Below are 15,000 nucleotides of genomic sequence, written 5' to 3'. Positions count from 1 at the left end.
ATTTAGTTATTACCATTGCATTTAGAGTTTTTTCTTGCTTCAGTGAGTTTTATATCTAACATTTGTGTTTATTATAGACGTGAATGACATTCCTCCTTTTTTTATATTTTTATTTTACCTCGTGTTTTAGTTATTATTATTCATTAATATGTTATGTCTAACATATTCCTGTCACCAGTTAAGCAGAATTTCAGTTTCCTTTCTTGCATCTTATATATCTTTTTTTTTTTTTTTTTTTTTTTTTTAACATCCTTTCATGTATATTTTGCATAATGTCTTTTTCTCTGTGTGTGTTTTGCATTCGCAAGCCTCCATTTGACGCAACATCATACATATTGCAAAGTTGAATATTTGCAGTATTGCAAAGTTCCTTCTCCATTTTATCTTTTTATTTAATTTTCCCTTCCCCTTCTCTCTTCCTTTCATTTGTTTTTTCTTAGTTTTTTTTTATCACTATTTTGCATTTGCTTGACTTTTTTTTTAACCCCCAAACAAATTTAAATGATCCATTGTTCAATATTTCAAAATACATTATTTACTTGATATTTTTTTCCTTTACTATGTCTCATTATTTTGTTTTTTTATCTAACTTCTTCCCTTCATTCCCCATAGGTTTTTATGCATAAACTTATCTTTTTTTCTTTTGACCTCTCTTTTGTGTGTTACTTCTTGTTTTTCATCATTTCCTTCAATCATCTGACTTTATTCGCGTGGCCGTTCATCTTATGACACATTATGAAGTTATGAAAGTTATTTAAATATCTATAACAGATTGAATATTATTCCAGATTATATTTATTCGACACTTAAAATTTGCCGTAAAAAACGATAAAAATTCTGGAATAAATGTTGCCAGGCATTTAACGTTTTAAAAACGGATATATTGACGTTAAGGAATGATATTACGGTCACCAATCCGTTAGAAATGTTAGCAAAGTAGGTTAAAAATTACGGTCGCCTGTATTTTACTGAAATACGGCTGGATAACATATTTTTACGGAGAGTTTCCGATTACAATTCCTTTTTTTTTTACTCTTTTTCTAAAACGAATCTTACCAAAGAAGGTTACATAATTTGATACTGATATAATCTCATTTCAAAAGGTTACATAATTTAATAATGATATAATCTTATTTCAAAAGGTTACATAATTTGATACCGATATAATCTCATTTCAAAAGGTTACATAATTTAATAATGATATAATCTTATTTCAAAAGGTTATATAATTTGATACCGATATAATCTTATTTCAAAAGGTTACATAATTTGATACTGATATAATCTTATTTCAGAAGGTTACATAATTTGATACTGATATAATCTTATTTCAGCAGGTTACATAATTTGATACTGATATAATCTCATTTCAAAAGGTTACATAATATGATACTGATATAATCTCATTTCAAAAGGTTACATAATTTAATAATGATATAATCTTATTTCAAAAGGTTACATAATTTGATACCGATATAATCTTATTTCAAAAGGTTACATAATTTGATACTGATATAATCTTATTTCAGAAGGTTACATAATTTGATACTGATATAATCTCATTTCAAAAGGTTACATAATTTGATACTGATATAATCTCATTTCAAAAGGTTACATAATTTGATACTGATATAATCTCATTTCAAAAGGTTACATAATTTGATAGTGATGTAATCTCATTTCAGAAGGTTACATAATTTGATAGTGATATAATCTCATTTCAGAAGGTTACATAATTTGATACTGATATAATCTCATTTCAGAAGGTTACATAATTTGATACCGATATAATCTCATTTCAAAAAGTTACATAATTTGATACCGATATAATCTTATTTCAAAAGGTTACATAATTTGATACTGATATAATCTTATTTCAAAAGGTTACTTATTTTGATACTGATATAACATCATTTCAGAAGGTTACATAAATTGATACTGATATAATTTCATTTCAAAAGGTTACATAAATTGATACTGATATAATCTCATTTCAAAAGGTTACATAAATTGATACTGATATAATCTCATTTCAAAAGGTTACATAAATTGATACTGATATAATCTCATTTCAAAAGGTTACATAATTTGATACTGATATAATCTCATTTCAAAAGGTTACATAATTTGATACTGATATAATCTCATTTCAAAAGGTTACGTAATTTGATACTGATATAATCTTATTTCAGAAGGTTACATAAATTGATACTGATATAATTTCATTTCAAAAGGTTACATAATTTGATACCGATATAATCTCATTTCAAAAGTTTACATAATTTAATACTGATAAAATCTTATTTCAAAAGGTTACATAATTTGATACTGATATAATTTCATTTCAAAAGGTTACATAATTTAATACGGATATAATCTCATTTCAAAAGATTACATAATTTGACACTGATATAACCTCATTTCAAAAGGTTACATAATTTGAAACTGATGGAATCTTACATCAGATGACAGCTAATTCTGTATTTCTGTATCTCAGAAAAATTAGCTACTCGAATCTAATTAACATTTTCTGGTCTTTCAGGACAAGCCATGGGTCTTTGCGCACCTTCTCGAAATTCAGAAGCGACTGGGCAAGGAGAACTTCCCACTGATAGAGCAGAATTACTTCCCCAACCACAAGGAGATGGTGAGGCTTACTATTTTTTGCTTCTTTCAGTATTTTCTGTAATGATTCTGGCCTTATAGGGATCGTATTGTCTTTAAGAATTGTACTTTTATGTAGTTAAAGTGCTTGTTTTCTTTCATAAAATGTTGTTTTCCTATATTTTATATGACTGTTTCATTCGTTTTTCCAACCACAAGGAGATGGTGAGTTTCTTAATAATTTTGTTTCTTTCAGTATTTTTTCAATAATTCTGGTCTTATAGGGATCCTATTGTCTTCAGGAATTGTCCTTTTCTTGTTTTCTTTCATAAAATATTTTCCTATATTTCTTTATATCAGATTTTCATTCCCACTGATAGAGCAGGATTATAGGTGGCTCCTAAATCAACTTAACATCGCATGAGGGTCTGTCCCTCTCTTTTATTCTCCTCCTGTACTTCTCTTTCTCCCTTTTTCCTTATTCCTTCCCATCCCGAGTACCTGCCTTCGGGTTATAAACTGGATTGTATCCAGGGGTACTCTTCCTTATCCCTTATTCCCCACTTCCGTATCCTTATCCTTATCCTTCCCCAACCACAAGGAGATGGTGAGTCTTACTATTTTTAGCTTATTTCAGTATTTTCTGTAATGATTCTGGTCTTATAGGGGTCCTATTGTCTTTAGGAATTGTAGTTTATATAGTTAAAGACCTTGTTTTCTTTCATAAAATGTTTTCCTATATTTTTTATATTAGTTTCATTCGTTTTTCCAACCACAAGGAGATGGTGAGTTTCTTCATAATAATTTAGTTTGTTTTATTATTTTTTTTAATGATTCTGGTCTTATAGGGATCCAATTGTCTTTAAGAATTGACCTTTATTTAATTTATTTCCTTATTTACTTTAATAAAATGTTTGCCTATATTTTCATATTACTGTTTCATTCTTTATTCCAATTTTTTTTCTTCCGTGAATTCCAATGCTATAGTTCTTCATTTTATTCTTTCTGTTATATATTTTTACGTTGTTTAAATTTTTTTATTTCTTTTCATTTTTCTCATTCCACTAATTGGAAAAATATTTTTCCTCACTCGTGAGTATCTTTCAGTTCAGGAATCAAAATACTTTAATTCCTTTCCATATTTTTTATTACAATGCATGTGTACCTATATACATTTTTGTTTCATCTCATATTTCTCTATTTCCCTCCCTTGTAATTACTGAAACTGTTTTACCATTATATATCTCCATAGGAACTCTCTAATATTAACGAACTTTATTTTTCTCATTTTCACCATTTACCTCCAGAAATAGTTCTCTATATTTTCTGTTCTACACATTTCCATTATTTTATTTGCACTCGAAGGAAATATTGTGCATAACTTCCTTCCCCTGTTTCCATTCAAAGGAAATGAAGTGGCATTGTGCCATAAGCTCCCACGAGACATCGGAATGATTGAAGTATTAAGGTTTTCAAGAGGAAATTGAAAACTTTCTCATTCAGCTAGTGCTTTGGTAGTGACGATTTAACAGTGAGCGAGCAACACGCGATGTGAAATGTTAAATACTCCCGAATGAACATGATGTAACGACTGTGAAGGTCCTGTAGAGAGTAGAGTTCCCATGTTGTACAGGACCGGATTAAGGTTAAAGGTTAAAGGTGTCTGTTTTCAGTTCCAGTCCCATCAAAATAGATGCTCACCAGAACGTCAGCCGGTAAAACGCCCCCCCCCCCCTCCCCCCAACGGTTGTGCTCACCCACACCAGTGGCCTTCCCAGTAAACAGCTTAAACTCACGGTCCCGGACTGGGATCGATCTGCTGCCATGTGAATGCTAGGCGAACACGTTACCACTGTACTAGCCAGGAGGCTAGTACGGCCTTGAAGTAAAGTAAAGTATTTGCAATGTCAAGGGGACGACCATCTTCATTTTCATTTGACAAGAATTGTCTTTACTCTCTTCATCTTCCACCAAAGTAACAACTCTGAAAATGAAACCAGTCTCGGTTATTGAAGTGTCATGCTAATAAGTAGGTCTTCCGAAGGCTATTTAACTTTTTTAAGGACATCTTCGCTTTTATGGGTTTGAATTAAATTTTCTTTTAGTCTTTATTTATAACAAGCGATATCTGCGACAATGACCTGCGATGTCAGGATGCCAGAAAACTCAAAATCAATCAATTAATTTCATTCAGAGATGGTTCAATGCTCCTCGTTCACGTTTTTCAAATTACATGGATCACTTTACTTCTTTTATTCCAATTACAGGGATTACTGTATATTTTGAATCTAATTAAATCTACATCATTTTCTTTTAGTTATGAATTCCTACCTGGTGGTAGCGTCCTTCCCTGGTGATTGCCAGGCTGTGGTTCGAGTCCCGCTCAAACTCGGTAGTTCCTTTGGTTGCTGCAACCTCACCATCATTGTTAGCTAAGGATGGGTGGTTTGGGAGAACCTATAGGTCTATCTGCTGAGTCATCAGCAGCCATTGCTCGGTCCTCCATGGTCCTAGCTGTGGTGGAGAGGGGGCTTGGGCGCTGATCATATGTAATATGGTCAGTCTCTAGGGCATTGTCCTGCTTGATAGGGCAATGTAACTGTCCCTTGCCTCTGCCATTCACGAGCGGCCTTTGTAACCTTTAAACAGGGAAAGCTGTGCATTTTGAAGTTGTTGTTAAGAACAAAAGGTGTGGAGGTCATTTTTTCAAGATGTTAGACATCAATTGAATACACTACATATAAAAGCAGGGGTTTTTTTTTATAATTATTTTCCTTACTATGTCTCTTTCACTTCATAATACAAAACTAACTCCAAACTGGAATCAGTGGAATATTTGTTTTTCCTACATATTAACGGAAAGACTTTTTACATTACAGCAATATGAAATACAGAATAAAACCAAAGCTAAATGATACTCACTTGACGGCAGAAGGCTTTATAAATACAGTACTTGAAGATTATAAACAATTAAAATATGGTTAGAAATTAAATAGACAATAAATACAACAGGAAATATATAGCGTTAATGTGCATAGTCGCATTAAGTCACGATATTTTAATGATGTTACTCTTCTTAACATATTCAATTTTCCTTTTTTCCATTCCTCACTGGGCTATTTTCCCTGTTGGAGCCCCTGGGCTTATAGCATCCTGCTTTTCCAACTAGGGTTGTAGCTTAGCAAGTAATAATAATAATAATGATAATAATAATAATAATAATAATGATAATAATAATACATTTTACTATTACTAATTTAATTTGTATGTTCACAACCCGTGGAAGTTATCACAAAATTTACCAAATAATTTCTTTCACTACATTATTAAAAATGTACCACTCTTTATGACAAAAGTTCACGCAATATATAATTTTTATCTTTATTCGCTTTAAATGTCAAGTTTTGATTAATTTTGTATTGTACACTTGACACTTTCCAAGCATTAGACTCATGCATGATACACAATTTCACTTTTTTCAGTATATGAATATTTTATATATTCCTATGAAAAGGCCGTGTAAATGTGTATACGGAAAGGATATCGAAAAAACACTACGAGCTACATTACTGTTCTGAACAGTGATTGAAGAAACTCTCTCTCTCTCTCTCTCTCTCTCTCTCTCTCTCTCTCTCTCTCTCTCTCTCTCTCTCTCTCTCTCTCTCTCTCTCTCTCTTCTTCTTCTTCTTCTTCTTCTTCTTCTTCTCTTCTTCTTCCTTTCAAGTACGAGAGGAATACCGATAAACGAACCCCCACTATTCTATCTAATTTCTTTTCCTCTTGTTTTGTTAAAGTTTTATAGTTTATATAGGAAATATTTATTTTAATGTTCTTACTCTACTTAAAATATTTTATTTTTCTTTGTTTCCTCTCCTCGCTGGGCTGTTTTCCCTGTTGGGGTCCCCTGGGCTTATAGCGTCCTGCTTTTCCAACTGGGGTTGTGGCTTAGCAAGTAATAATAATATTGATAATATATCTGTTTTGAGGATATTACTGTTTTTAGAATGATTTATTGTTAATTTGTTCTCATCATTTATTTATTTCCTTATTTCCTTTACCTCACTGGGTTATTTTTCCTTATTGTAGCCCTTGGGCTTAAAGCATCTTGCTTTTCCAACTAGGGTTGTAGCTTGGCTAGTAATAATAATAATAATAATAATAATAATAATAATAATAATACATTTTACTGTTACTAATTTGTATGTTCACAACCCGCGGAAGTTATCACAAAATTTACCAAATAATTTCTTTCACCACATTATTCAAAATGTACCACTCTTTATGACAAAAGTTCATGCAATATATAATTTCTATCTTTATTCGCTATAAATGTCAAGTTTTGATTAATTTTTTGTTGTATACTGACACTTTCCAAGCATTAGACTCATGCATGATACACAATTTCACCTTTTTTTTGTATATATTTTATATATTCTTATGAAAAGACCGTATAAATGTGTATACGGAGAGGATAACGAAAAAACACTACGAGCTACATTACTATTCTGAACAGTGATTGAAGAAACTCTCTCTCTCTCTCTCTCTCTCTCTCTCTCTCTCTCTCTCTCTCTCTCTCTCTCTCTCTCTCCTTCTTCTTCTTCTTCTTCTTCCTTTCAAGTAAGAGAGGAATACCGATAAACGAACCCCCACTATTCTATCTAATTTCTTTTCCTCTTGTTTTGTTAAAGTTTTATAGTTTATATAGGAAATATTTATTTTAATGTTGTTACTCTACTTAAAATATTTTATTTTTCTTTGTTTCCTCTCCTCGCTGGGCTGTTTTCCCTGTTGGGGTCCCCTGGGCTTATAGCGTCCTGCTTTTCCAACTGGGGTTGTGGCTTAGCAATTAATAATAATATTGATAATAATATATCTGTTTTGAGGTTGTTACTGTTTTTAGAATGATTTATTGTTAATTTGTTCTCATCATTTATTTATTTCCTTATTTCCTTTTCCGCACTGGGTTATTTTTCCTCATTGTAGCCCTTGGGCTTAAAGCATCTTGCTTTTCCAACTAGGGTTGTAGCTTGGCTAGTAATAATAATAATAATAATAATAATAATAATAATAATAATAATAATAATAATAATAATAATAATAATAATACCATTACACAACTTTGTCATTAATAGAAACGGCTTTCAGTAAGCTGAAATATAGGTAATCCTTCATTCATCAATTACCTTTCAACCCTAAGCAGATTATACCCATCAAACAGATTACGAAATATTTCCGTCAGTGACGATGACGCCATCAAATTATTATTATTATTATTATTATTATTATTATTATTATTATTATTATTATCAATAGCCAAGCTACAACCCTAGTTGGAAAAGCAAGATGCTATAAGCCTAAGAGCTCCAACTGGGAAAAATAGCCCAGTGGGGAAAGGAAATAAGGAAATAAATAAATGATGAGAATAAATTAACAATATATCATTCTAAAAACAGTAACAGCGTCAAAACAGATAGGTTTTATATAAACTATTAACAACGTCAAAAACAGATATGTCATATATAAACAATAAAAAGACTCATGTCAGCCTGGTCAACATAGAAACATTTGCTCCAACTTTGAACATTTGAGGTTCTACTGATTCAACTACCCGAATAGGATGATCATTCCACAACTTGGTAACAGCTGGAATAAAACTTATAGAATAGATTATTTCAGGAAATGGTATCATTAACCTAAAGCGACTCCTATGAATGACGTCCTTATAGATGAGATTACAAAATGGAAGGTAATTACATTATCAATGATATTGAAATGGTAAGAGAGCCTTGGGGGGTATACTAGCTAGAAATATTAATATTGATAAAGATTATCACTTATCTCCGAAATCCTATCCCCCCAACCCATTTCAGCATAAAAAGGCAATATATTATCTAAATTCTTATGTGTTAAAGGACATAATAAACATAATATGACTTTTGATAACAGATCTTAACGATTTTTTTTTCACTGCAACGTATATTGATACGATGATATTTATTTAAATGAAATTAGCAAAAGGGGGTAGGTTCGATTCCCGAGTTAAGCAAAATCATTGATTCACATTCCGTTGTGGTAGCCTATTGGAAACGTCCTTGCCTGATGATCTGCCGATCTAGGGTTCGAGTCCCGCTCAAGCTCGATAGTTTCTTGTAGTGTCTTCAACCTCAGCATCTTTGTGAGCTAGGAATAGTGTGTTTGGGGGAGCCTATAGGTCTACCTGTTGGGCCATCGGAAGCGAGTGCCTGGCACTCCCTTGTCCTAGCTTGGGTGGAGAGAAGGCTTTGGCGCTGATCACAAGTATATATGATCAGTCTAGCCAGGGCATTGTAACTCTACCATTGCCATTCATAAGCGACCTAACCTTTTTTTTTTTTTTTTTTTTTCCAACCCGGGAGGAAATAAGGTGTGAGGTTTACAACCTTGTCCTAAAGCAATTAGGAACCAATGTCTTTATATGTTTGTACGTATGTTTAATTTCATATATGCGTGTGTGTATGAAAGAGAGAGAGAGAGAGAGAGAGAGAGAGAGAGAGAGAGAGAGAGAGAGAGAGAGCAATAAATGAATGGGTAATCCAAAAACAAATCTGGCATGAGCCTCGCCGGTATACAAATGATTTTGAAGCGATAAACGATTATTCCGGAGCAAGCCCACATCAAAGTCCTTTGTCGACAAACATTAATAAACAAAAGTACCGACTTTGTTTACGTAGCTCTCCGGCTGTCATTTATGGTAAATCGATGCAATGGAGTTAAAAGAGAATGTATTGTTTTTGTTATTCTTTTCTTTTTTTATCTCTCAATGAAGGTGGACTGAAGTAACATATTGTCGCGTTTTTTCGTTTGCTTGTTCTACATTATTTTTTTTTTCATGAATAGATGTCAAATTATTTTTTTTATTCATGAATAGATGTCAAATTATTTTTTTTTAACTCATGGATAGATGTCAAATAATTTTTTTTAATCATAGATGTCAAATAATTTTTTTTATTCATGGATAGGTGTTAAAATATTTTTTTAATTCATGGATACAGATTTCAAATTAATTTTTCTTAATTCATGGATAGATTTCAAATTATTTTTTTTTTAATTCATTGTTAGATATCAAATTATTTTTTTTTCCTTGATTCGTGGGTAGATGGCAAATTAATTTCGTTTGCTTTATACATTATTTTCAATGTTTTTTTGTTTTACATTATTTTTGATCGCTTGCTTTCTACATTATTTTTTTATTCATGGAAAGATGTCAGATTAATTTTGTTTTTTTAAATTCATGAATAGATGCCAAATTAATATTGCTGAGCCTTTAGTTCGATTTTGAGAAGAAATTTTTCCAATTATTTTCAATAATCTCTGTTCATTTGACAAGCATTCGATGCTATATAGTAGTGGTTCGTCTCTAAAATGTATTATTGAATGTATTGCTAAATGTGTTTCATTCATCATCATTGATTACGGTCGCAATATTTCTTTTGAAGAAAGAGAAAAAGAAATAAAAAAACCTCAAGGAGAGGATATCGGAAAACCACTACGAGCTACATTAGTATTCTGAACAATGATTGAAGAAACTCTCTCTCTCTCTCTCTCTCTCTCTCTCTCTCCTTCCTTTCAAATAAGAGACTCTCTCTCTCTTCTTCTTCCTTTCAAGTAAGAGTCTCTCTCTCTCTCTCTTCTTCTTCTTCTTCTTCTTCTTCTTCCTTTCAAGTAAGAGTCTCTCTCTCTCTCTTCTTCTTCTTCTTCCTTTCAAGTAAGAGAGTCTCTCTCTCTCTCTCTCTCTCTCTCTCTCTCTCTCTCTCTCTCTCTTCCTTTCAAGTAAGTCTCTCTCTCTCTCTCTTCCTTTCAAGTAAGTCTCTCTCTCTCTCTCTCTCTCTCTCTCTCTCTCTCTCTCTCTCTCTCTCTCTCTCTCTCTCTCTCTTCTTCTTATTCTTCTTCTTCTTCCTTTCAAGTAAGAGAGGAATACCGATAAACGAACCCCTGTTTTGGGGTATATATTTGCATAACCAAATTGTCTAGGTGACAATCTTCATTTTTGTAGCTGTTCTATACCCCCCTCCCCCTCCCCCTCCCAAACCCCCTGCCAACACACACACAACCCCCCCCATACTACTAGTTTTGCTCCATTCCTTTCCACTCCCTTGGCCACTCCCACTCCATTCCACTCCGATACCACTTCCTAAAACAGCATCTTTTGAAAAGCATTTTTTATGCGATCCTTCTCCTTCCCAGGATACCATTCTTTCAACACATCATTTCCATTTGAATTAGTTTACGAGAGAGAGAGAGAGAGAGAGAGAGAGAGAGAGAGAGAGAGAGAGAGAGAGAGAGAGATTTTCTCACTTTATTTTTTATAACTTCTACCTGGCGTAGACTCTCTTCTTTGATTACTCCCATAATGTTTTTTTTAAACTTACATTCTTAATGAGAGAGAGAGAGAGAGAGAGAGAGAGAGAGAGAGAGAGAGAGAGAGAGAGAGAGAGAGAGAGAGAGTTTGATAGATTTTCTCACTTTATAACTTCTACTTGATGTAGAATCTATTCTTTGGTTGCTCTTATAATGTTTTTTTGAAACTTACATTCTTGATGAGAGAGAGAGAGAGAGAGAGAGAGAGAGAGAGAGAGAGAGAGAGAGAGAGAGATTTTCTCACTTTATTATTTACAACTTCCACTTAGTGTAGACTTTTTTCTTTTATTACTCATATAATGTTTTTTTTTTAAACTTGCATTCTTAATGAGAGAGAGAGAGAGAGAGAGAGAGAGAGAGAGAGAGAGAGAGAGAGAGAGAGAGAGACCGAAAAAAATGTTCTTTCCTTTGTTTAGCACTTCTAGTTTGTGCACTACTTCTTCCCAATAACTATTATACGCAAATGATAAACGTGAAAAATATGAATATATATAAAAAGCTCGTCCGTTGACTTCATTAGAAATTAAGAACATACAGTATATTATTCGCAGATGTCTTGTTCCTACAAAATATTTAGAATTCTATACTTCATTGTGCTTTACTCATTCATGATATTTTCTCAATCTTAAAATTTTAAGAGTGAGAATTAAATTAAATCACTCCGTGTAATCCAGGCAATTCGTTGTTCCAGTAACCATGGAAGAGAGAGAGAGAGAGAGAGAGAGAGAGAGAGAGAGAGAGAGAGAGAGAGAGAGAGAGAGAGATTAAATCACTCCGTGAAACTGGTAATTCGTTATTCCAATAACCATTGAGAGAGAGAGAGAGAGAGAGAGAGAGAGAGAGAGAGAGAGAGAGAGAGAGAGAGAGAATATGAACAATCAATTGATTTTTCCTAATAAAGCTCAGAGCTCTTATCTTTGTGCTACATCATCAGTTCTCTCAATAGATTTGTTATTATGATTATATTACATTGATCGCAATACACCACAAGCAAGATTGCATTTTATCTTAAAGCATCAGGATATTTGGCATTCGTGAGATTTTATCTTCATATTTTTAAATATTTAGGAAGATTATAAAGTATGAGCCTATAGCATATTGGAAGTTCTATTGTGGTTCTCTTATTATTAGTAGTAGTAATAGTAATAATGTAGGAACAAATAATAGTTTTTTTTTTTTTTTTTTTTTTTTTTTTTTTTTTAATATAATACCTCATGAGTAGCTCTGTCTGTATTGGACCTGCTGAATTACATTTAAAGTTTAAAATACAAATTATGCTTGTAGGAGCTCCCCATTGATCATTTAATTTCGATTATTCGAGTTTTATCGTTTGGCCAGTCTTTATTATCATAGTCACAGAGTTGCAAAAAAAAAAAAGTGCTGGAAAAGAGTATATATTTTTTTTTCCGGTAGAGAGATGTGCTATTTGTCCTTACATGTCGACTGTATTCTTCGCAAATCTTCTAGTGAAATGTCTAAGTGTATGTGCCATGCCTTCTCTTCCATACATTTTGAGTCAATGTTGTGGATTTACTTCTGATATTGTTGAAGTTTCTTTCCCCCCAAGACCGGCAGGGGTCACTTGCCTTAGTTATATAGGCAGTGTGCATCACAAGAAACTGGCCATCCTTTGATGAATCTAGCCAATGAATCCTCTATGTCCATGGATTTAGTCAGTCAAAGGAAAGAGGAAAGGACAAAAAGAAAAGCTGAAGATAGAGATGACTCGCGAAATCTATCCGAGGCCCTTTGCGTCAATAGGGGTAGGGGTAGAAGATGATAATGATGATTGTTGAAAATCTCTATTTTCTGCCTCTATCTGCAACATACGAGTATTGGTGCAATCAGCATTCAGCCAATCGATTTTGCAAATCGTGTGCATGTGCTTATCATTTTGTGCCATGAATAAGGCTTTAGACTTCTTGAATTCTCCCCTTGTCAAATATTGTTAACTACCGTCACTAGCTACAATCTGAGTTTGTCCTTTGATACTGTTTGGTGTTTCCTCAGTTACCTTTTAATTGGCTTGTCACCCTTTTGTCAGGCTCTTTGTTGACAAGTTTGAGTTTTAGATTCATTAGATTGTATCACAGATGGCAACTCAAATTTCATATTATCGACATACTTCATGACAAGTAAATCAATCAGTCGTGGAAGTTAGCTACTCAGTAATTTAAATAATTATCAAATTGCCTTTTAAATTATTAAAGTTCACATGTCAAATCAAGAAAAGCGCTATTTACATTTAAAAATGTGCCGTAAAAACGAAAAAAAAAAAATCCTAGAATAAATATTACAGGGCATTTACCGTTTTAAAAACGGATAAATTGACGTAAAGGAGTGATATTACGGTCACCAACCCATAAAAGATAAAAACAAAGTAGGGTAAAAAATCATGGTCGCCTGTATTTTACTGATATACGGCTGAGAACAGTATATTTCAACGGAGAATTTCCGATTAAAATTACGGCTTTTCAACAGTGTATAATAGGACATATTAACCTGTGACTAGGCTCAAATGGACATCATAATGCCTTATAATTCGACAGTTTCCCAGACGAACGAAGATTCGTCTGCAAAAATCCTGGAATAAATGTTGCAAGGCATTTACCGTTTTAAAAAGCGATATATTAACGCAAAGGAGTGATATAACGGTCACCAACCCGTAAAAGATAATAACAAAGTAGGGTAAAAAATTATGGTCGCCTGTATTTTACTGAAAGACGGCTGAGAACAGTATATATATTTTTTTAGGGAGAATTTCAGATTAAAATTACGTTTTTTTAACAGTGTACAATATGACTTATTAACCTGTGACGAGGCTCAAATGGGCATAATAATGTCTAATAATTCGACAGTTTTGCAGACGAACGAAGATTCGTCTGCAAAAATCCTGGAATAAATGTTGCAAGGCATTTACCGTTTTAGAAACGGATATATTGACGTAAAGGAGTGATGTAACGGTCACCAACCCGTAATAGATAATAATAAAGTAGGGTAAAATTACGGTCGCCTGTATTTTACTGAAAGACGGCTGAGAACAGTATATTTTTTTACGGAGAATTTCAGATTAAAATTACGGGTTTTTTTAACAGTGTATAATATGACTTACTAACCTGTGACTAGGCTCAAATGGACATAATAATGCCTTATAATTCGACAGTTTTGCAGACGAAGTAAAAATGCTGGAATAAAGGTTGCAAGGCATTTACCGTTTTAAAAAGCGATATATTAACGCAAAGGAGTGATATAACGGTCACCAACCCGTAAAAGATAATAACAAAGTAGGGTAAAAAATTATGGTCGCCTGTATTTTACTGAAAGACGGCTGAGAACAGTATATTTTTTTACGGAGAATTTCAGATTGAAATTAATAGTTTTTTAACAGTGTATAATATGACTTATTAACCTGTGACTAGCCTGAAATGGACATAATAATGCCTAATAATTCGACAGTTTTGCAGACGAACGAAGATTACCCAAGTTCGTCCCCAGAGGGGAAGAAGCAAAGACGTATTTGAGAAGCCGATCCAATTAAGATCCGACCCCTGGCTAAACAAAGACTCCGATATAGGACTTAGGATCATAAATATATCAATGTCACAAAGGACATCGAAGATATGTGATATATCGTTTCCAGGAATCGGTGAAGTCATAAAACAAAATTGGAGTTGGAATGAGTTCCGAACATGGCTCACATCAGCGTTTTATTTGAAGAATCTCTCTCTCTCTCTCTCTCTCTCTCTCTCTCTCTCTCTCTCTCTCTCTCTCTCTCTCTCTCTCTCTCTCTCTCTTATGTAATAGCAAATGTTTTGAGTTGATCATATTCGTGCTGGTAATATCAAATCTCTTTAAAAGCAAGGTAAGATGTACACTCGTATTTACCGAGGTCTATCTTTTCCAATTTATAATTTCGTACATACATTAAGAAGAGTTTCATAGTATCATAGGAGTATGCATTGAGTAACTTTTTCACACACGCACACACACGCGCACACA

The 15,000-nt window shown here is 33.1% G+C and overlaps 1 protein-coding gene across 1 annotated transcript in view; it reads left to right on the top strand.

Moving 5' to 3' along the window:
- The window catches only part of Syn (synapsin), a 176,590-nt gene that overhangs the window by 130,612 nt on the left and 30,978 nt on the right, over nt 1-15,000 (top strand). Inside the window, exon 6 of the mRNA XM_068386337.1 lies at nt 2,543-2,647. Coding sequence (XP_068242438.1) covers nt 2,543-2,647 — 105 coding nt within the window. The remainder of the gene's footprint in view (nt 1-2,542; nt 2,648-15,000) is intronic.

Source organism: Palaemon carinicauda, chromosome 14 (genome assembly GCF_036898095.1).
Source record: "Palaemon carinicauda isolate YSFRI2023 chromosome 14, ASM3689809v2, whole genome shotgun sequence".
In the NCBI taxonomy this organism is placed as follows: Eukaryota; Metazoa; Arthropoda; class Malacostraca; order Decapoda; family Palaemonidae; genus Palaemon; species Palaemon carinicauda.
Note: the sequence above shows the minus strand (reverse complement) of the source record. Positions and strands in the feature narration are given on the sequence as shown.